This window comes from Haliotis rubra, unplaced genomic scaffold (assembly GCF_003918875.1).
Source record: "Haliotis rubra isolate DU_JTF1 unplaced genomic scaffold, ASM391887v1 Scf393, whole genome shotgun sequence".
NCBI classification, from domain to species: domain Eukaryota; kingdom Metazoa; phylum Mollusca; class Gastropoda; order Lepetellida; family Haliotidae; genus Haliotis; species Haliotis rubra.
Window position 1 is genome coordinate 108,152 of NW_025767072.1, and position 21,840 is coordinate 129,991.

Consider the following 21,840-nt stretch of genomic DNA (forward strand, 5'->3'; position numbering starts at 1 on the left):
CTGCGGAGAGGTTGCCAATGTTACAAAGCTCTGATCTGGCTCTCTCCTGATAGAATGTACCCGGAAACACCAATCCTTGAATCTCCTCAATTAATTTTTTTTGTCAATATCAAGGTCGCTGTCTCAGCACACAAAACCCTTAACTCGTGTAGAGGCATTGTACGAGACAGAGCTCAATGCCTGTCCGACATGACTGAAGAACAAATTGTCGAGGAACTCTCTCAGCAATCCGTCACAGCCGTAAAACGATTCACCTTCAAAAAGGACGGTGTTGTTCAACCAACGAACACCTATCTCTTCACATTCGCGCGAGCAAACATCCCTGACTCGATTAAAGCTGGTTATTGTAGCATTGGTGTGGAGGTGTATGTCCCCAATCCACTCCGGTGCTACAACTGCCAAAAGTTTGGACATGGATCCAAGTCCTGTCATTCCTCTGCTGTTTGTTACCGCTGTGGTGACAAGCATGAGGGCAACGACTGTACTAAGGAAGTGAAGTGCACAAACTGCGGTGGTAACCATATGGCCTCTTCCAAGTTCTGTCCAGTGTGGAAACGCGAATCCGAATACTAAAGATTCGCGTTTCCACACTGGACAGAACTTGGAAGATCAAGCACAAAGAAAATATCTCCTTTCACGAAGCAAAGAAGAGGGTTGCAAGTTTAACTGCAGCCCCTTCAACCATCACCTACTCTTCTGCTGTCTCCCGTCCTACTATCACTACTGCAACCATCTCATGTCAGACCGACCTGACATGGATCATGTCTTCTCAGCCAACTGAACTCAACACAACTGAGCCCATCAACCTCTCAATCACAAACACCAGAGCAAATGCCAAAACCAGAGACAGAAACTGCGCGCAGGAAAAGGGAAAAAAAGAGGCTAGAGAGACTAAAGCAACTCGAACAACCGCCTAACACAAAACCAAAGGCCACCTCTCCCTCAGAGGTCCCCATCGAGGTCCATAACTCCTTTGGCCCTCTGGATATGGAGGTAACTCCATCTCCACCAGACACCAATAGGAGTTCATCAAACGCTTTCTCACGTTCACGTGACATGTCACCAGTGGAAGCACCATGAATCCGCAAAACATGATCCAATGGAATTGCAGAGGACTAAAGAATAATTATAAAGGATTACAGTTATTGATTCAAGACTTCAAACCATCCGCGTTTTGTCTCAAAAGAAACCTACCTAAAAGGACTGATAAATTTGACATCCATACGGTACAGTTCCTACCACTCTTTCTCCTCCCGGTAAAAGCTTCCAGGAGGCACTTCTATCCTGAGGTGAGGCAGGGCATCCTCCATAGCCCTGTCCACTTAACACCAACCTACAAACTGTTGCTGTCCGCATAACTCTGAACATGGGGTTTACACTATGTTCCCTCTATCTCCTCCCACCTCAACTGTCCGCCTATCAGATCTTCAGAACTTATACGATCAACTCCCAAAGCCCTGCATAATCATGGGCGACTTCATTCAGCCATAACCCCCTATGGGGAGTACTGATACAAATAGTAAGGGAAAGCTCCTTGAAGAGTTTCTCTCAAATAATGATGTATGCATCTTCAACGATGGATCAAACACCTACCTCCATCCTGCCACTGGATCATACTCTGCTCTCGATCTATCACTTACAGATTCTAATCTTTTAAATGAGTTCGAATGGTCGGTCCATGACGACCTTTGTGGAAGCGACCACTTCCCAACAATTCTTACTCCTATCAACCCAACGGATGAACCACCATCAACAAGATGGAATTTTACTAAGGCCAATTGGCCTTTATTCCAAACCCTATGTTCAGAAAAACTTAAGCCGGACAACTTCAGGAATGTTCCTGACCCCAGACGTCATAAATGCCATCGGAGACAAAACTATTCCAAAGTCCTCTGCAAACCCGCACATACGCAAACCATGGTTTGATACAAACTGCAAACAAGCTAGGAAGGATAGGAAGAAGGCGGAAAAATAGTTCCGACAACATCCTACAGTGCATAACCTGAATGCTGTTAAAATGACAAATGCCAGGGCAAAACGTACCTTCAAACAAACTAAACGCCGGTCATGGAGGAAATATGTGTCCAAAATCAACTCCCGCACACCCATGTCCAAGGTGTGGAACATGATTCAAAAGATTAAGGGCAAAGGGTCAAAATTAGGAGATCACCACCTGAAAGATGGTGACTCCCTCCTAACAAATATATCTGAAATTGCAAACAAACTTGGCGAAACTTTGGCAAACCACTCCCCTCATCAAATTATAACCCTCAGTTCCAGAAATACCAAACCCAACAAGAAAAGAAACCAGTCAATTTTAACTCTGATAATGGGGAGGATTACAACGAAACGTTTTCCATCCATGAATTACGTACTGCCCTAGGACAGGCTCATGACACTGCGGCAGGAGCTGATAAAATCCATTATCAGCTTCTGAAACACCTCCCAGACACAGGCTTGGAAACACTCCTAAATATATTTGATGACATCTGGACATCCGGACACTTCCCCCTTCGTGGCACAATGCCATTATCATCCCTATACCGAAACCCGGCCGCGATCATACTGATCCCTCAAACTACCGTCCTATATCACTAACTAGCTGCGTTTGCAAAACCATGGAGCTCATGGTCAACAATCGATTAATCTGGTACTTGGGGACCAATAACCTCCTCAGTGACCTCCAATGTGGTTTCCGAAAAAAACCGAATTACCATTCACTGGTGCGTCTCGAATCATTCATCAAAAACTCCATTGTCAACAAACAACATACAGTATCTATCTTTTTTGACTTAGAAAAAGCATATGATACAACGTGGAAACATGGTATCCTAAAAGATTTACACGAGTTTGGATTGAGGGGTAGACTACCTCAATTCATATCTCAGTTTTTAAATAACAGACAATTTCAAGTTCGGGTGGGTTCCACACTGTCTGACTATTTCCACCAAGATCAGGGGGTTCCCCAAGGCAACATCCTGTCCGTCACACTTTTTAGCATCAAAATTAACAGCCTCACTAACGTTCTGAACAGTTGCGTTGACGGGTCCCTTTTCGTGGATGACTTCAATATTTCATGTCGTGGTAAGAACATGCACGCAACAGAAAGGCAGCTACAACTCTGCCTTAACAAAATCCAAAAATGGGCCAATGAAAATGGTTTTATGTTTTCAAAATCCCAAACAAATTGTATTCACTTTTGTCGTAAATACAAACCACACAAGGATCCAGACCTAACTTTAGATGGTACTCCCATCAAGGTAGTAGAAGAGGCCAAATTCCTTGGACTCATATTCGACCGGTACCTGACATTCTTACCACACATAAAATATTTGAAAACAAAGTGCTTGAAGGCTCTAGACTTGCTAAAAGTAGTCTCAAATACAGAGTGGGGAAGGGATCAGACCACCCTCCTTCACTTGTACAGATCATTAGTTCAAGCAGTAAACTAGATTATGGCTCCATTGTCTACGGTGGAGCCTGCAAAAGCAATTTAGAAAAAATTAGACTCTATCCACCACCAAGGGCTGAGGCTCTGCCTGGGAGCTTTTAGGACCTCTCCGGTAGACAGTCTATATGCGGAGGCCAATGAACCTTCCCTTGAACAACGCCACATTAAACTCTCACTGCAGTATATCACTAAATTACGTTCAAATGAGTCCAATCCAGCATCCATTTTTTTTTTTAACCCGCTCTATGAAAACTTATTTCCTAATCTGCCAAGCCTGGTTCCACCATTAGGAATCAGGATCAAACCACACATATCTGCAGCTAAAATTGATCTCAACATCATTGAACCATACCGACTTCTGTCCTCACCACCATGGCAAATGGTGAAACCACAGGTCGATCTCACCCTCACCAAACTCAAAAAGTCTGAAACAAATCCCTTGGTGTTCCAACAGGAATACAACCAGTTACGTTCAAAGTATAACACTCACAGATCCATTTTCACAGACGGATCCAAGGACGATGGCCAAGTTGCCAGCGCTACAGTCAGTGGAGCCAAGACTGTCTCCTCTAGGATCCCCGACAACAGTTCCATTTTCACCGCTGAAGCCAAAGCTCCATGAATTGAAGCCAACAATCGGTTAAACCTACTTGGGTTGTCAGTCAAGACGCAATGAGGTAATTTTACGACGATGTCGTATTGGCCACAGTCGATTTACACATGACTATCTGCTGAAAACGGATGGGGATGGACCCCCCATGTGTGTCTCTTGCGATGAGGTGTTCACCGTCAAGCATATTCTGCTTGAATGCGTGGACTTATCGCCTGCAAGGGACTCACATTATGATGCAACAAACCTAAAAGATCTGTTCTCACTCGTGAGCGCCCATCTGATACTGAACTACTTGAGGGAAGTTGATCTGTATCATAAATTGTAACTGTGAAATGTAACAACCATAAATTGTAGCCATGAAATGTAACAAACCGCCTGGCTTTAAATTGGATGCTATGACTTTTTGTGCTTTTGAATGACAATGTAATCGATAAATGTCTTTGAAATAAAACTCATTCCGAGTATGTACTTACAATGTTTACTAATGCAAACTTGTTCTCGTCACTATATGGCTGGAATAATGCCGATTTGACGTAAAGCTCAACTCAACTCAACTGATCTCGTTCCGTACCGTGAACTGTGCATTCATCTCAATCAGCTGAGCACGACGGACAACGTTCAACGTGAACACCCTTTCGCGCTGTTGAGAGCCTTACCGGTGAAAACGGAAAAGTATAACGATGGCAGAGCCGAATCGTTTTTGTCATGGCAGTACAAGAAATTAACCCGAGGCACCATCTCGGAATTAAAAGTATCTGATTTAGATATAAAACATAATCCTGTGAATATAGGATACCTTAGCGTGACGCTGCACATACGACAATGACTAGCGCCCAAGATCCCGAATGCGTTTTAAAAAAATGCGTTAATATAGCCGTCTCCGACCTCGGGGACACACGCGGATTCGACGAACCAGGAATAGACGGTATACTGTGCGCCTTGCAACTGAAAAGCAATATTTACAAACGCGTCGAAGTCCCCGCCGTTGGTGGATCTGGCAGTAACTTAGACGATATCGTCGATACATCAAGAGCTGTCAGCAACACTCGGTACGACCTAGTCTGCAATGACGAGGATGAATGGATGATATACCCAGCGTTCGGCGGCAAGCTGTTCGGCTTAAACGAGTCGAGACCACGGTCGTCGATCGAAACAAGCAGTATGCCCTCGTCTTCACCGATGACAACAAATGGAATTTAACACAATCTCGAGTTGACTGGTTTCTCAACAGCATGCTCAGCTCTCCCTACGTGTTCACGGAAAACAAAGACCACTACCTAAACAAAGTCGTGAACAACGTAACCCTGCTCGTGGCTTATGTCCCGAGGGATAGGCGCAGTGTAATCATCGGAGACAGTCTCAAGTATGGCAGCCCACATGCTATCGAGTAAACCCGGGGAGCAAAACATGGGGTTGCAAATGGTGTGTGAATTCGATGGCGTTGTCAACATCCTGGAGAGTTTACCGGCGAATTCCATGCTAATCATCCAAGTCTACCTCGGTGAACCATCATCACCAGTCGAAGTCGTGAAGGGGATTCAAACTCCGGTGGGTTAAACAACATCAGTATCACGTTTGCACTGTTTACGTGCGGGTGAACATCGATTCCAACACCAGTCTGCAGGGAGTCACCGCTACCGTGGAAGACATGATATCACTCACTTCAATTTTCCTACCCGACAACATACATCTCATGGGGTTGAAGTGCACACCTGAGAAATTATCAGAAAATCAAGGAAACTATTTTATAACATTTTATATAGACGATGAATCATCATCCCAACGTCACAACGAGACACAGAGGGGTTCGATCTGCCTGGTGAGGAAAACACATTGTACGTCCTACATTTGAAAGACAACGTGTACGAGCGGGTGTTGTTATCAGACTTTAAAGAGCCTGAATGGTTTATTAACGTGATCCTCACCGCACCTTACATCTCTTTAACCAAAAAGAGGTATGTATTCGAAATTAAAAAACAATGGTGCCCTTCTCGCGTCTATCATTCCGGATTCTGATTATGTAAGAGTTCTCCAAACACCACTGACACGAGAAACATATTATTTTCACCCGCGTCTTCAAAATTAAGGGTCGACTTACCCGATTACAAATTGTATTATATAACTATGAAACCAGACGCCACACTCTTCATAGAAGTCTTTCTCAGAGCCCCTGAAGAGGGTTCAGGCCGACAACTTTCCCTGGGTTGACAATACATTGGGATGCCATGCAAACAGCCGCACGTTGTCGTATTGTCATACAACTGGGATCAGAACCCTTACTGAGATTACATCCCCCTCAACACCCCTCCATGGGTTTCGTATAGTCCAAGATTTACCTATTAAAATCTCACCTATTTTCCTCTACGATAATCTAAACCTTATAAGGCTCAAATACATTAATAAGAAATTAATGAAAAACCAATTAAAAATATCTTATAAAATATATTATACACACAGGATGGGGGCTGTACCCAGTCGTAGAAGAAGTAGCAAAAACAATGGAAAACGTAGATGGGTTTCGGTTGAGGCAGTTATGTGATGTAAAACGCCAACTAGAACAAGATCACGATATACGGGCGTCATTAAGTAAGAAATACCATAAAGGTTACACTACACTAAATCAGTATCGCTTGCTCGCTGAGCCGGTCCGTATGTAAACTAGTCAAGAGAGACAGAGACATGTGACAGCTGTGATTGGATGAAATAGTGTAAGATGTTTGTATTTGAAAAGATGTTTGTATTTGAAAAGCATATCAATCCAGTAATTAAAACTGACCACAATTTTAAGTATTCAGTGCTGTCATTTTCATCACCATGACTTATGCTTATTATGTGTACAGATATTTTCCAGTAGGTGACATTTGGTGCGGAACTGGGGTTGATGTGTTCCGCTTCCTGTCCTCGCAAAACGAGCCGGACAAGTTGGCCTGATATTGTGTTTTATTTAAGAAATACACTTTGCTCTACGACCATAGAGTCCTCGTGCTTTAACTATAATAGCTCAGGGCAAAAGTGTGTTTTATTACACTATACATGGTGGTAGGGCGGAGTGTATTTCTTTTCTAAGGTGCCAAATTTAATACTTTCTAAAGTTAATTACGATTAATTTAAGGCAGAAAACAAACGACGGTGTCGGTGGCCTAAATTAAGAATCCTCGCACAGGGCTAACTGGCGCGCTGTTCTACTGATGTGTCTGCCCCCTACGTTAAGACGAACGTTACCAGAAAAAAACAAATGATAACAGTTTGATGACGGTTTACGTTCGGATTAAATATCTTCTCTGAATTATTTTAATTACATCTGTCATTAACGTAAACCATATAGGGCAATATGAACGTTGCATTTCTACTACCAGCGTAAGTTTAGATCAGTACATCCAGCGGAAGTTGAGTAGTCAAGCGACATTCCACAATTGCATTGTGAGAATGTAAACATTACGAACGTTACCGTGTCGCTGAAAACTTGTGAGTCGAAATGGCACATTTTAACCGTCGTAAAACATAAACGTAATGTTTCCACCAGTGATGTTAGCTGCGTGAAGCAACAGCGAACCAAGAAACTGGATGCAACGGTGTAGTTTACTGTAGGAGGCCGTACGAGGCGATGACAACTGACATGCATCGGGACGTCGCTTACATTGTGACGTAATGTAAAATGGTTCGATTACGAGGGGGCACACTAGAATGGCGCAGTGAAAGGATAACGTCATTCAATTGTTACGTCATCAAAAAACTATACCTTTATTGTCTGATAATGATGTTTTTTTTCGATCGTTCTAACCACTAGGCATCTTAGAATGTAGTTTAAAGGCCAGAGTGGAATGGCTGGCGATAGCTTGTCTATTTTTAAAAAAATTATAAGGTTACTATAGAAGTTTATGGCAAAACATTTGGTGGTGTGTAACCTAAAGCTTTCAATTTCGTGGATGGGGCTGATACCACCCTTATGGCAACCAGCATGGGATTAGGAGCAGTAGGTGTCGGTTTGTTGACCACCATTGCAGCCGCACCCATAGGGCTGGGCATTGAAATAACAGCTGGGGTGTCAGGGTTGGTGGGGTTGGTGTTTAAGTTTGCATCCCGCAGATTACATCGTAAAGCATTGAAACACGACGAGATCAGAATTCTGGCCGAAGAAAGGTTAAACACAATAGATGACCATACTTCCACCGCACTCACAGACAACAAGATCTCAGAGGAAGAATTTCGTTTGGTCCTCTCTGAAGTCACAAAATATCACAGAATGAAACAAGAGATTCGGTCCAAGTCTCGTAAAAACACTGACATCAGTGAAGACGAGAAAAAAGTACATAGAACAAGGGATTACAACAAGCCCAAAAGCTTTCATTACGAAAACCAAAGAAATCATAGGAGATTCACATTAAATTGTTTCGCTCAGATCAACATTCTATAAGACGGTCACAATAGTGGCACGTGACCAGGAAAGTGCCGATTCGCGGTCATAGTGACCGGGAACTTGGCTGGGGATTCAAAGGTGGTAGCACACTAGCGGAGAGAGATAAGGGACTGAAAAAAGCTTTATTATTAAATAACCTCACCTCATTATTAAATAAAGCTTTACAAAGTCTTTTGTTGGAAGTGATCTCGTACCCCTGTTGTATATACTAGTAGTGGCCAATTCTGCTGCTAAGCAAGCACACGACAAATCTGTAACACCACTTCGGACACCCTCACAGTGATCATAAATTTATTAGCAGTTACATGCGTGATATAATGCCAAAGAAGTGGGTTGGCAGTCCAGATTTGTAGAGGTCATTTTAAGCTGATGACGTATCGCCTACAACAGCTATTAGTATGAGTACTTAATAAATAAGTGAAAATCCGCCTTTTGTATCCCTTGTGATGAAAGAATCACAGACAAGCATGTCCTGCTTGACTGTGTTCATTTTTCCATCACAAAAGGATAAATATTTCAATGTCAAACAGACCAGGACCTTTAAATAAATGTTAATTCTCATTTAATATTATGCTTTTTTAAAAGAAATATACTTCATCCATAAATTATGATGTATAGTGAAATATTTTATACGACGGTAGTTTGTGCTTATTATCTGAGATTGTTAGTGGCCACGTTCACAATATATGAATCTTTATGTGTAAAAACGATCAAGGGTCATTTTAATAATGTTATTTTTCTAAATGAAATAGAATTGTTCGAAAATTCTGATCAAAAGATTTAGTAAATAGATAAACGCTATTCTATAACTGGTAGATGAGTTAGTAACTGAGATGGTTAGTGACTTTATCCTCAAAGGTGGGTAATGTATCCCACCACGTTTTACCAAGCAGAATATGAGTTAAATTTTTGGTTACATTTGTCTTGATCGGTAACATCTGAAGGGATGGTGTAAATCAAGCTAGAGTTCATACAGGTAGCACAGAAGTCTTATTTTGGTTTTTATTATGGTGACCAACTTTCAGTTGTTGGCGATTACCCCATATTAATATTGTATTTTTGTGTATAAAAATAGTGTTTTATGGTGACAGGCTGGTTTTAAGTCAAAGCTGTCATAATCCTTTATTTAATTGTCCTTTGTCGACAGGTATTCATATTCAAGTTTGTTAGTGATAACATACCCTCATAGTCACGATATGGCTGACATACTGCCGATGTGACCATAAATTCTCGCTCGTTCACTCATTCTTAGGGTTAAAGGTCACATTCAACCAAAAAATCAAAAATAATTACAACACAATTATCACTTATTCATGACATTACAATATACATGGCTGATTATGAAAAACATATAAACCAAATATTAAGCGCACAATCAAAAGTGCAATATTTTGTACTTGAGTTTACTTCCCCTAGAAACGAAGCAGCCGGGATACCGAACCCAGTCAGAGCGGGTGGGTGTGCGCTCAAGTGTAACGGCTTGTTCATTTGCAGATGCCCTCACGGCTCATTGTGTGTGTGTATATATACAGATGTTGGGTTTTGTAAATACATGCTCATTTTTTGTGTATAACATTTTGCAATCAAGAGACATCATAACATGTGATGTGTACAAGTATCACACCTGCCTGTCTGTGTAATTACATAATGTGACAGAGACCGAAATCGGGCCATAAATCAATGCGTTTTGTTTATGGTGTATAGCCTGATAGGTGTTAAGTTCAAATTGCATGTGGTCAGTGATTGAAGTTGTGTATTGAATATTGTCATTAGCAGACAGGCAGGCAGACACATAGGTGTCAATAAAACAGACACTGAGTTTTGTCTGTGACAACAACATACATGTATCTATATCACAGTTAGAAATTCTGTCGACGCTAAATAATGGCATTGCTTTTAAGTATCGAACTGAGAAAGTGACTTGGTAAGAAGAACGTGTGGTGAAATAGACAAATGAAATTATATAAACAGTTAAATCGGTAATCTACTGTCATAACATATAAAAAGCTTGCGCCTGTGAAATATCAACCAAACATTAGAAAAATAGCTCACACCAAAGCCTTCACCGAGTATTCACCGCCAGCTAAGGGTTTCCGTCTTGAAATGTCGAACGCCTCACTGGTTCACACATAGCTGAGTAGATCTAGATCCTAAGAAGGTTCTTTTATGTAATGAGTACATTATTTACTATTTGTTTTGATTAGACTACTCCTGCTCACGGCTTTATAATCCGGACAACCCGCTTCCAAGTTGCGCGAACCTATTTCACTGCGCATGTGCTAAGAGCGCAGCGCAGACCAGCCCAGCGCAGTCCAGCTGTTGAAACCACTTTTTTCCCCAAGCGCTGGGGGAAAATTAGTGAATCATTTTAACTCCGATTTCGCGCGGGTTTTTTTCATCGCGTTATTTTTCAACTTTATAAGTTGAATTTGCATTTTTGATGATTTGATTCAGTAAATCCATACCGAAAGGTATCAGAATCTGCAAAGTTGTGTTATACATTGCATGTGACCTTTAAGGCAAAAGGTGGTGGTGGTGTTGATCATAGTACCGACCCGTTAGTGTTGGAGACATTTGTAGCATTATGAGATGTGTCACTTCCAAGTGATTTGATCAAATAACTTAGGCAGCGATGATTACATTCATGGATTAATTCTATGCTATTTGAAGCCTTGTCATTGGGAACTATACATTCATGTTGTGGGACGTATTTTTTATTGTTTTACGGTACAAGTCTTTGCCTTTATCCGATTTAGTACTAGTCATGTCACTATTATCTTAAAACAAAACAACAACAAAACTTTAGAGCATACATATAATTTATGTGATTCCACATACCTGAGTCTGTTCTTTTCTTCCTGTGAGTTGCATATCAGTAGAGTATCACCCATTCTGCTCAGTCTCCTGGCCACCTCCACCATCAGAGTGTTGGATTCAATGTCGGTCTCCTGTCTGCAGCAAACATATCTACTTTCGATGTTCTCCACAAGACACGCACACTGATCAGAAGTGAGAAAGTGGATACAACTGTCATCTACTTCACCTGTCTCTGTCAGGACAGACTTTGTCTCCGCAACAGCTGCCCAGAAGGCCATCATCACATGTTCATATTTTGCAAGAGTCATCAACAGAGAAGACTTGGGAACGAAGGATGCAGATAATGCTGCTACTCTCTGTAACTTTATGTAGCACGTGTCTGTGTCTATGAGGTCACTCAAACTGAAAACTCCATGTATCACATTAATGCTTTCATTGGTAAACCTGCGTAGTTTTGAAGTCACTTCTCTAGCCACAGTGGTGTTATACTTCCTTATCTCTTCAGTTTCAGTGCCGTTGTCAATCAGAGTCAGCAGCATGAGGGGTTGATGGGGCATTGCTATGAAGGCGTCATACCTAGTGTTTCTGTGTGTCCGTGGCACAGGGAGATCCAGTAATGCTGCTAAATATTCTGATAAATACAAAAGACATGTGGTGTCTCTTTCACCCAATGGTTCACTGGTAATGATGTTTTCTTGGTACAGAGCTCCATTTGTCATCAGCAGCGAAATGAGGCCATCTCTGATATCTGATAGGTGCGAGGGTATCTTCGATGGAACAACATTTAGTACACCTGTAACATCAGTATACATCTATTATCTCATCAGTTCTATGACACTAAAAAGAACAACTTGTGACTATGTTTTAATAATAGCAAATCGTCGATAGGCATTATGTCATCCTCTAACAACATTAAAGAAACACTTACCTTTCTTCACAAAGGTGTCTTTAATCTTAGTAATGCTCTCTACGACGGGATTCAAGCGAGGACGCTGAAAATCCTTGCTGTTTAAACTCACTTCTCGCCCTGGCATTTTGTCGTATTTCCTGAAACATACCGACACAGAAACCATGAGACAAGAACCCCAGTAACAGTGCTGTGATAGAACAACAAACAAAAACAAGGAAACTTAGTTTGATCTAAACGGTAACGATCAATTGAATCCATGATGAGCTTCATACTACCATCTAACTTTTGCCACTATGTTGAACTAGATATATTTATTATTGAATAAAGAAAGTTTGACCACAGTGAGAACTTACCCTGCTAATTGAAGCACACACACTGCTATTTTCTGTTTTTATTAGTAATCTTTATACATGATAATGATATTTTTACAAATTTGCAAATCATGTTTATAGTCGAAACTTTTCCCATTTTCTCAAATTAAAAAGCTACTCTGTTTTCAATTTTGCGGTCCTTTATCGTTGATTTAAGACCGCTTAAAAATGTAATTTAAAAACCAAACGCGTTAAAAAAATTAGAGTAGCTTTATCTTCATTCTAGCACGACTGATAAGTGTTTTAAAACCAGACTCTTTGGCGTGCAAAAACATAAGGCTTGAAGGGGCCTTTTCCTGGAAATGGCTAAAATATCTTGGACATTTGTTTTTTTACTTCAAAAACCTTAAAGATGCTGTCGGGGTTGAAATCACCGATGTCCGACATGTTTGTTTACAAACGAAAGGGTCAACGAGTTCATTGTATTCATACGTGGTCAATCGGTCACTTTAAGAACAGTTTTGATGAGCTCTCAGCCAATCAGAATCGAGTATCACACAATGTCGTGCTAGAATCATAATGTTATCATTAGCAACAGTGTTGGGTTTGCCATCCCAATGAAATTACTGCAAAATAAGCTCAAACTAGTTAGGTACTGGAATGTGTTCTCCATTAAATAAAGACAAAATTCAGTTTTCAACGATTAGTAGTAACCAAATACACTTTAAATTGTTGCAAAGCTGACAATAAAGCAACAATAGTTTCTATTTCAATGGACGAATAATCTATCCTATAAGACAAAATGTTATGGATGTCAACGTCTTTATTGTTTACACAACGTTTCTGGGCTATTCCTTGCCCCTTCGTCAGGTGGATGTGACGGTCTGGGTGAGAGGGTGATACCCAGCGAATGTCGTGGTGAAAGCTTCAGAGGTGTATTTCAGTGGTGTTTGTGGCAGAAATGCGTGAGTGTATTTTTGTATTGCATTTTGAATATTATTTCTTTGGACGTGTGTGAATTAATTGAATATTGAGTGTTTTGTATTGCATTTCGAATCACAGTTTGTGAAAAATGTGAGTTTACTATTTGAATAAGAAACGTAGTATTGGGTGATATTTTGACGGGTTGTGTTATACATTTGATTATTTGTGGGATAGTTGTGCGGGTATTAAACTGTATTAGAGGTAAAAAAATAGTGTTACTGGGCAACTGAACAGGTCGTGTTGAAATGGCATAATATATGAGCCTAGGACATATTAGTAAATACAAGTGGTTTGTATTTAAGCATCCAGGATATGGTGTTACTGAGAGCCTGTCATGAAGACCTATGGTTTGTCAACGATGGACTGTTGAACTTGATATTCTCTAAGAAGGTGATATGCTATAACCAGAGGGCATGCGTGAAGATCACGAGGAGAAATTCCCAAGGTTGGAGTAGTGGCTATTGTAGGCTGACGAGTCGGACAGTGGAACTACGGAGGACGGCTAACAACGCCAGTGACCTGGGATAGTGTATGTGAACTGTGGGTTCGTACTGACAGAGGTCAGGGATTGATGCCAAACACGGACACTGTTATATTATTCTGTTGCCATATTAACCACCAATTATTTGTTACCTTGTTGCCATAGTAACCTACAGTTGTATCACTATAGATTGTACCCGATATCAGTTATGATCGTATGACTGTGCCGGTGAGAAGGTGTTGTGATTAGTGATGGAGGGACTGTGTGCAGGTCAAATGTGCATCATGGTTGGAGTATACTGGGATGAGGAAGGCAAAGCTGGGGTAACTGCGTGTGATTTACATGTGAGACACACGTGGTACTGCATATGTCAGTGTTTTGTATAGAATGAATGAATGTGTGTATGATAGCGTGTTTTGTCATGTATAGGTGGGGGTTTGGGTTATAAAAAATTGTAACCCAATCTTTTGCTCTGTTTGTGTCAAAGACAAATTATTAACTAACAACTCTGCTATTGCTAATAACCTTGGTGAAACTTTGGCTATAAACATTCTTCCTTTTCTAATTATGTACCTCAATTCGAAAAACATAAAAGAAACTGGAAAAGAACACTATTACTTTCAATTCAGATAATGGGGAAGATTACGACGAATAATTTTCTGTTAATGAGCTCCATGCTGCCCTTGGGTAAGCTCATGATACTGCTTCAGGAGCTGATAACATTGACTATCAGCTTCTGAAACACTTACCAAAACCAATGTTCAGAAACTCTCCTTTCCATAGTTTCACCTTCATGGCGTGAAGCAAATGTTGTTCCCATACCAACACCTGGTTCGGATCATACTAAGCCGACAAATTACAAAAAGCTGCGTTTGCAAAACCATGCAACGCATGGTCAATAATAGACTAACTTATTGGATTCCAAGTACCACGTCAAAGGCACAATACCACCCATTTTGGCCAATATTTTGGCCTATATTATATATATGTTGGGGCATATGCACTGACTTTTGCTTCCTGTTGATGCAATGAAATCTCTTACGACCTGCCTAAAATCGTTACTGAAACTTCGAGGTGAATAGCCTCCAAACAGACAACACTGTCCATGGAAAACTGTCGCACGCAGTGTTGTCGGTGTTTGCCGAAATGGGTTTCAATCACAGGTTGTGCGTAGGATATTCGTAAAGAGCGCTACTTGGGACATAATTCTATAGCAATCATTTGAAATAATGTTCGGCCATGCAATGAACAATAACAAACATGCAGTGGCTATCTTTTTCATTTAGATAAGGCATACGACACTACATGGAAACAAAGACATCATAAAATATTTACATGATTTTGGACTATGAGGCCGTCTCTCTCCGTTCATATCCAAGTATTTAACCAGCAGGCACTTTCGAGTCCGCGTGGGTTCTACCCTGTCTGACCATTATAATCAGGGTCAGGGTGTTCCACAAGGCGGTATTTTATCTGTCACATTATTCAGTATTAGAATAACTAGTCTCTCTGAGGTCTTAAAATGATTCCATTGATGGATCGCTTTTTTGTGGATGATTTTAACATTTCATGTTGTGGGAACAATATGAATACTATCGAACGGCAGTTACAGTTATGTTTAAATAGATTTCATAAAAGATTGTTTGAAAATGGATTTAAATTTTCAAAGTTAAAAAACAAAATGTTTCCTCTTCTGTAGGGATAACAAACCTCTCCGAGATCAGATTTAGTTTTAGATGGCAATCCTATAAAAGTTGTAAAAGAAGCCAAATTCGTAGGTATACTTATGTATCACCACTTGACCTTTTAACCACACATAATCCTGCCTTTGTTTTTAGTTCTTTATATTAGGATTTGTATATAAGAAACAATATCTTATTCCTCCCCTTGGAATAAGAATAAAACCTGACATTTCTACTGCCAAATCTGTTTCATATTTATATGTATGCACACAGATTCAGAGTGACAAAAAACTCTCCACAAAGCTTTATGACAAAAGGGATGAACTTTTCAAATATAGTCAACTTCTCTTTGATGTCGAGCAATATTCCAACAGCTCCAGCCTTTGATGTTTACATTTCACAACTTTTGAGGTACAATCAAGCGTGCTCTTTTTATCAGAATTTCAAAGAGCGCCATGCCACTCTTGCTCAGAAATTGTTTGATCAAGGTTACAACATTCAAGGCCTCAGTAAAGCTTTCAAGAAATGTTATGGTACCTATATATGGAATACATTTTTAAATTTGATGCATCAGTAACAAAAATGATGCCCGATGCAGTTCCATTTTTTTACTTATACCATACGTTTCCGAATTATTTCAGGTGAACAAATGACTAGACTTAGCATATGTTTATGGCGCGTGCCACCTGAGGGGCAGGATACACTCACCTTTTCGCGAACACCTGGTATCATCACTATTTCATAGTGATTCATAAACAGATGCTCTGTCATCGTATGGCATGGTTACAATCACTGGATTGTATGGTTGTGACCCAATTTGTTTACAAACAACGTCATATAGCTGTAATACTGAAACAAATATCTTCTCATGATATATACCGGTAGTCACAACCGTACAATCGACACTGCTTTTGGCAGAGATTTCCTATGAATGTGGAAAGGGTTTTGTCCCTTCTATTACCAATAACGAAAAAGCTACGATACTTATTAAGCTATACTTACGGATGGCTCTAAAGATGGTAGCACAGCTACTGTCGTTGGACTGACTAGGGACCATATGTCCAGGATTATCAATTAACAGCTCAATTTTTCCTGCCAAATCAGTAGCCATATTTACAGCTCTAAGATATATAAAATGTCAATCTGAAAATAGACAGCTCATTATATTTCCTGATTCCTTCTCTTGGCTTCGGTGCATTAAAATATTCCCTGCCAACTTTTCACAGAAATATAATTATCTTGCTACTGGTGAAGGTCAAGCATGTCCTGCTTAACTGTATGAATTGTTCCGTAACAAAGAATAAATATTTCAATGTCAAAATAGTCCAGGACCTTTTTAACAAAATTATTTCTCATTTAATATGATACCTTTTAAAAGAAATACGCTAAACTAATTTCTAAATTTTGATAGTATATAGTTAAATATTTTACAAAACGGTAGAATGTGATTATTAACTGAGATTGTTAGTGGCCATGCCCTTGATGGGGGTTGAAGTCCACCTGAGTGGGTATGTAAGCCCATATCAATCAAAGAATAGTAATGTAAACCAATATCTATGTACATTTTGGATCAATTGCTAAACTTGCGTACAATCGCTAACAGCTGAAGGGATAGTTTAAATCCAGCTAGGGTCAGGAAGCCAAAGTACTGTAAGTCCCCATGGTCTCAAGTATGATGATCGACCTTCAGTTGTTGGCGATCTGTAGCCCGCGTTTTATATTGTACTGTCTTCTTCAATCAAAATGTTTAAAATTTTACATTCTAGTTTTATATTCATATCTGTGATACTCTATCGTCGACAGATTTTACTCTTGACAATGTTGTCATTTATATTGTATAAATTGTTTTCGTTTTTCGTACAATACTAACTCACTCACCGTTGGCGATCCACAGCCCGTTTTTATGTTGTCTTGTTGCAGGTTGATATATTATATAATAGTATTCTTTGGTTACACACTAGTTTTAAGAGAAATTCTATGATATCTAGTGATTTACAATCTTTCTTTGACATGTATACGAGCAGCATAAAGAAACTGTGCATCGTCAAAATATTATCCCAGTGGATAAGTACGATAACCATGTCAAAGGTACATATAAACTGTAATGGATGGATCATGAGACCATAACAAGTCGGGAGAATTTCAATTGAAAAGTCAATCTCAATGACGTCACGAGTCCACAAGCGGGACAGGAGTCAAACGACCATGTCACAAACTCAATAACGGGTATGTCCACCATCGGCATTGAGAACAGCAGTGCATCGACGACGCATAGAGCCAAGCAAACGTGCAAGGAAGGCTTGTGGGATGTCACGCAAGATTCTCTCAAGTTCTGTTGCAAGGTCAAGGACGTTATCTGGCGGATGAGGAATACGGCGTAGAAGTCTATCCATCTCGTCCCAAACATGCTCTATCGGGGAGAGATCCGGTGAATTTGCAGGCCAAGGCAGTAAGTCAACGTTGTGGTGTTGCAAGAAATCCATAGCAACCCTTGCCGTATGAGGGCGGGCATTGTCCTGCTGGAATGTTAACCAAGTGCCATGACGTTGCAGAAAAGGAATTGCCACAGGTCGAAGAATCTAATCCCTGTAGCCCACACCAGTTAAGTTGCCCTGATCAGTCACCAAAGGAGTTCTTTGGCGTGCTGTTATTCCACCCCAAATCATCACGGAACCATCACCAAAGCGATTCCTCTCCAAGACACAGGCCTGTGCATAACGTTTTTCCCACGCGTCTATAGGCACATTGACGTCCATCACTATGGGAAATGTTAAACCTGGACTCATCTGTAAAAACAACATTTCTCCACGAAAAAACAAGGGTCTGCGAACATGATTTCGGCACCACATTCGGCGAGCTTGTCGATGACGTTGTGTCAGGATAGGCTGTATGGCGGGACGTCGTGGTCTGATCCCGTGATGACGTAAACATTGTCGAACTGTGTTGGGGTGGATACGACGAAGTCCTGGGATGGTTCGGGCAGTCATCATTGCAGTCTGAAACCTGTGGTGAAAATGGGTCACCCTTATCCATCTGTCCTGTCTTGGCGTTGTTAAGGACGTCCAGAACGTTGCCGATCGATGACGTCATTTGTGTTCTGGTAGCGTCTCACCACTGCAGAAATGGTGTTCCGGTGGTAGTGGAAATGTGCAGCCACTTGTCGTTGAGACATTCCCCCACGGACCATCCCAATGGCCTCATGACATTGTGCAAACGTGAGCCTTGGCATGCTATGCGTTTCAATAGCCGTTTAAGTTTCTGAAGGATCGCAAGGGCAGGGGTTGAGCATTCCAAAGTGACAGTATTGTGTGGTATTCATTTGCTCTGTTTCTCTTTCCCTGAAATGCACATTCAACAACGTATTGCACGTCTCAAGGACGAACCCACTGAAGTCACGGAACGTGGCACGTGCATGCATGTTGGATACATGTCACTAATATCTGAGTTTGAATCCTTATGTGTCTACACAGGTTTGATAAATTTAGATTTAATTTTTGTATGCACAGTTTCTTTAAGTGCCTAGTATATTTATTCTATATAAGTTGGCCTTTATTAATAGATAGGTTTAGTCGTCTGGATAAGGCTGAATTATTGCTGATGAGATGTTAAATGTTCGTTCACTTACTATATTATACTTTGTGGGTTGAGTGAGTGAGTGAGTTAAGATTTTAAGTCACATCGGCAATATTTCAGCCATATCGTGACTAAATCAAGATATGAATATATTAACAATTAAAGGTAAATTATAAAATTCTGTCACCGAATGACAGTACAACAACTATATTATCACAGATATAAATATAAAATATTTTTTGAGTTGATTTGAACGATAAATGCATGTTCCACTACAGCACCCATGTCTCGTTCCATTACACAACATGGACATTTAGCTTTCCAAATAAAAAGAAAGTAGACATTGCTAAAAATCATGCTATCGGATTGTTAGAGACTCAAATACAACCCAATGACAATCAAGAATGTTAGCGAATGGTAATGCAAAAGACATCCGATTTGCATAAACGGAGCGGGAGTTGAGACTTGTACTGAGGAATCTACCATTACACTTTGACAACTTTGGCATTGCAGTATGAGAGGCAGAACATATCATATGTCACTCACTTGCCTGAGCACAGGCTTCGGGTGGTTTCCAGGAGATCCAGTTTGGGACATTGGAAATGTATTGGGAGTTAATATTGTTATCCCCACGTAGTGTCATGATCGTTTGTTGCTTGTATCCTGTCTACCAGTACTTGTTTTATTATTACAATTTGAAAGTCAGTGTCAAGTTTCCATTTTCGAAGAGTATATATTCTTGTGGAATGAAACTAAAATATATAATGCAAAACACAAATGACCCAGAAAGTTAGCAAACTTACTGACTTGTTTGTGATCTGTTCATCTACTTCACAACGCTGTTCACGAGGACGGCATGAAACCACTGTTTTACAGAGTATGGTTTGACAGTGTCTGCTTCCACTCTGTATGCCAAAGGCCCCTGTTTGTCATAGAACACTATGCCACTGACAGGCTGGACGTGTACTTGAATAACAAACTGTTCAGGGGTCTTCACAGTAACATCAGGTTGTTCGTTGTCTCTTGAAGATGGAATGAAAAATACATTCACAATGTCATTGTGTATTTCGTGTCCATCATAGTCACAGATTAAGACACCTTTTGAAACTCCTTCCTTTATTTTAGCTTCTACATTCTGCTGAATACCGACTGGAACTTGTTGAATTTCCATAAACTTTGACTTGTATGGACTTCCATTGATGGAAGTCTCTTTCTCTGCGATGCCAAAGAAGTAGGTACCACCATCAGGTAGTTTTGAAAATGCACTAATGTATTCAAGAAGTCTGTGGTCATCCAACATGTAATGGACTGTTTTCTCATCGGTATCCTTCCCTTTGAAATAGCCTTTGAATTGAACGGATCTACTCTCATGAAGTTTAGTTAAGCCCCGCAATGTATTTGCATTAGGATGCACTGATCTAAACTGAGGTTTGCTTTTCAGGAATCTTATCAAAGTTTGATCAGATGGATTGATGATTCGTTCGTCCAGAGCTATTTTTGTTTTAGAGTCAGATGTGGTGAGATATACGCCACCTTCAACATACAGTACAAGGAAATCTGTATAATGGCGTGTATCCTTTAAAGTAGCCTTATCAATACACACAGACAGTTTCTTTTCTTCTTTTAACTTAATGTTCTGCAAACTTTCAATTTCCTTCACCGTATCCACTACTTTCTGTCTCTGCTGAAGTATTGCATCAAGCAATTGCTCATCCAGTGTCTCTTTAGCCTTCAATCTTAGCTTTTCCAGCTGCTCTTGCGCGCGTAGTTGTTCCTTGGTTTTCGCCTCGAGTTTTCCTGATATCTCTTGAAGTACTTCCTGTTGCTTCTTCTGCAGTTTGTCTAGATCTGTGGCGTAATCACTCAGTAACCGTTTTGAGTACACATCTGTGAACAGGCTTCCGTCTTGAATCAAAGTCTGAAGTTTGTCATCAGCAAATTCGTCAAATGCCCCAGTAAAGGTGTCTTCTTTTTCTCGTCCCACGAAGTGAATCAATAGATGCCCTGAATTAGAATTGCGGAGTGCAGTTGCGTTTTTCAACAATTCCCTTGCTTTTATAGCCCTCTTTTCCTTCTTCCTTTTAGTTTGTTCCCTGTTTTCCTGTGCTAGACCATGTATGTAGTTGACATGTATTGCCATGCACAAAACATTGGACTGTGTGGAAATATCTCTATAAGTCTTGAGTGCTTCCTTTCCTCTTGGAATATTGAGTCTGAAACATTCAAAGGGCTTTCTGTATATGTAACACTTAGTTGAAGAGAAAGCGAGACAAGAATCCAACAAGAGAAGCGTATATTAAAAGCATCTGTCATTTCAGCATGAACCTTTTTACATTATGCAGGTTTTTTATACCTCCTCACAATAGTCTGTCGTAAAAAGCATGACATGCTCTTCTGTGTCGAATATCAGAAAAGGAAGGGGTATACAAGCTGCATAGTGTTAATCCAATGTCTGCAGAGTAAGATGAACAGCCACAGTTTGAAGATTTGTATTTAGAGATGGGGGCTATGCTTGATGCCCTGTCGTACTAAAAGTAAAGCACCATGGCTGATTTCAGTGTAAATAACCCTCTTGCTGATAATAATAACAAAAGTAAAATC

The 21,840-nt window shown here is 40.4% G+C and overlaps 2 protein-coding genes across 3 annotated transcripts in view; both read right to left on the bottom strand.

Annotated features, from left to right (window-relative positions):
* Nucleotides 1-12,332, bottom strand: part of LOC124286856 — a gene marked incomplete at its 3' end in the record, with an annotated part of 100,878 nt that extends 88,546 nt beyond the window's left edge. The window contains exons 1-2 of the mRNA XM_046723295.1: nucleotides 12,227-12,332; nucleotides 11,320-12,091 (exon numbers count right to left, since the gene is read on the bottom strand). Of these exons, the coding sequence (XP_046579251.1) occupies nucleotides 11,320-12,091; nucleotides 12,227-12,332 (878 nt within the window). The remainder of the gene's footprint in view (nucleotides 1-11,319; nucleotides 12,092-12,226) is intronic.
* The window catches only part of LOC124286844, a 71,883-nt gene continuing 61,417 nt past the window's right edge, over nucleotides 11,375-21,840 (bottom strand). For both annotated transcript variants that reach the window (XM_046723286.1, XM_046723287.1), the window contains exons 3-5: nucleotides 20,043-21,452; nucleotides 12,227-12,345; nucleotides 11,375-12,091 (exon numbers count right to left, since the gene is read on the bottom strand). In XM_046723286.1, the coding sequence (XP_046579242.1) occupies nucleotides 20,066-21,452 (1,387 nt within the window). In that variant the 3' untranslated portion in view covers nucleotides 11,375-12,091; nucleotides 12,227-12,345; nucleotides 20,043-20,065. The remainder of the gene's footprint in view (nucleotides 12,092-12,226; nucleotides 12,346-20,042; nucleotides 21,453-21,840) is intronic.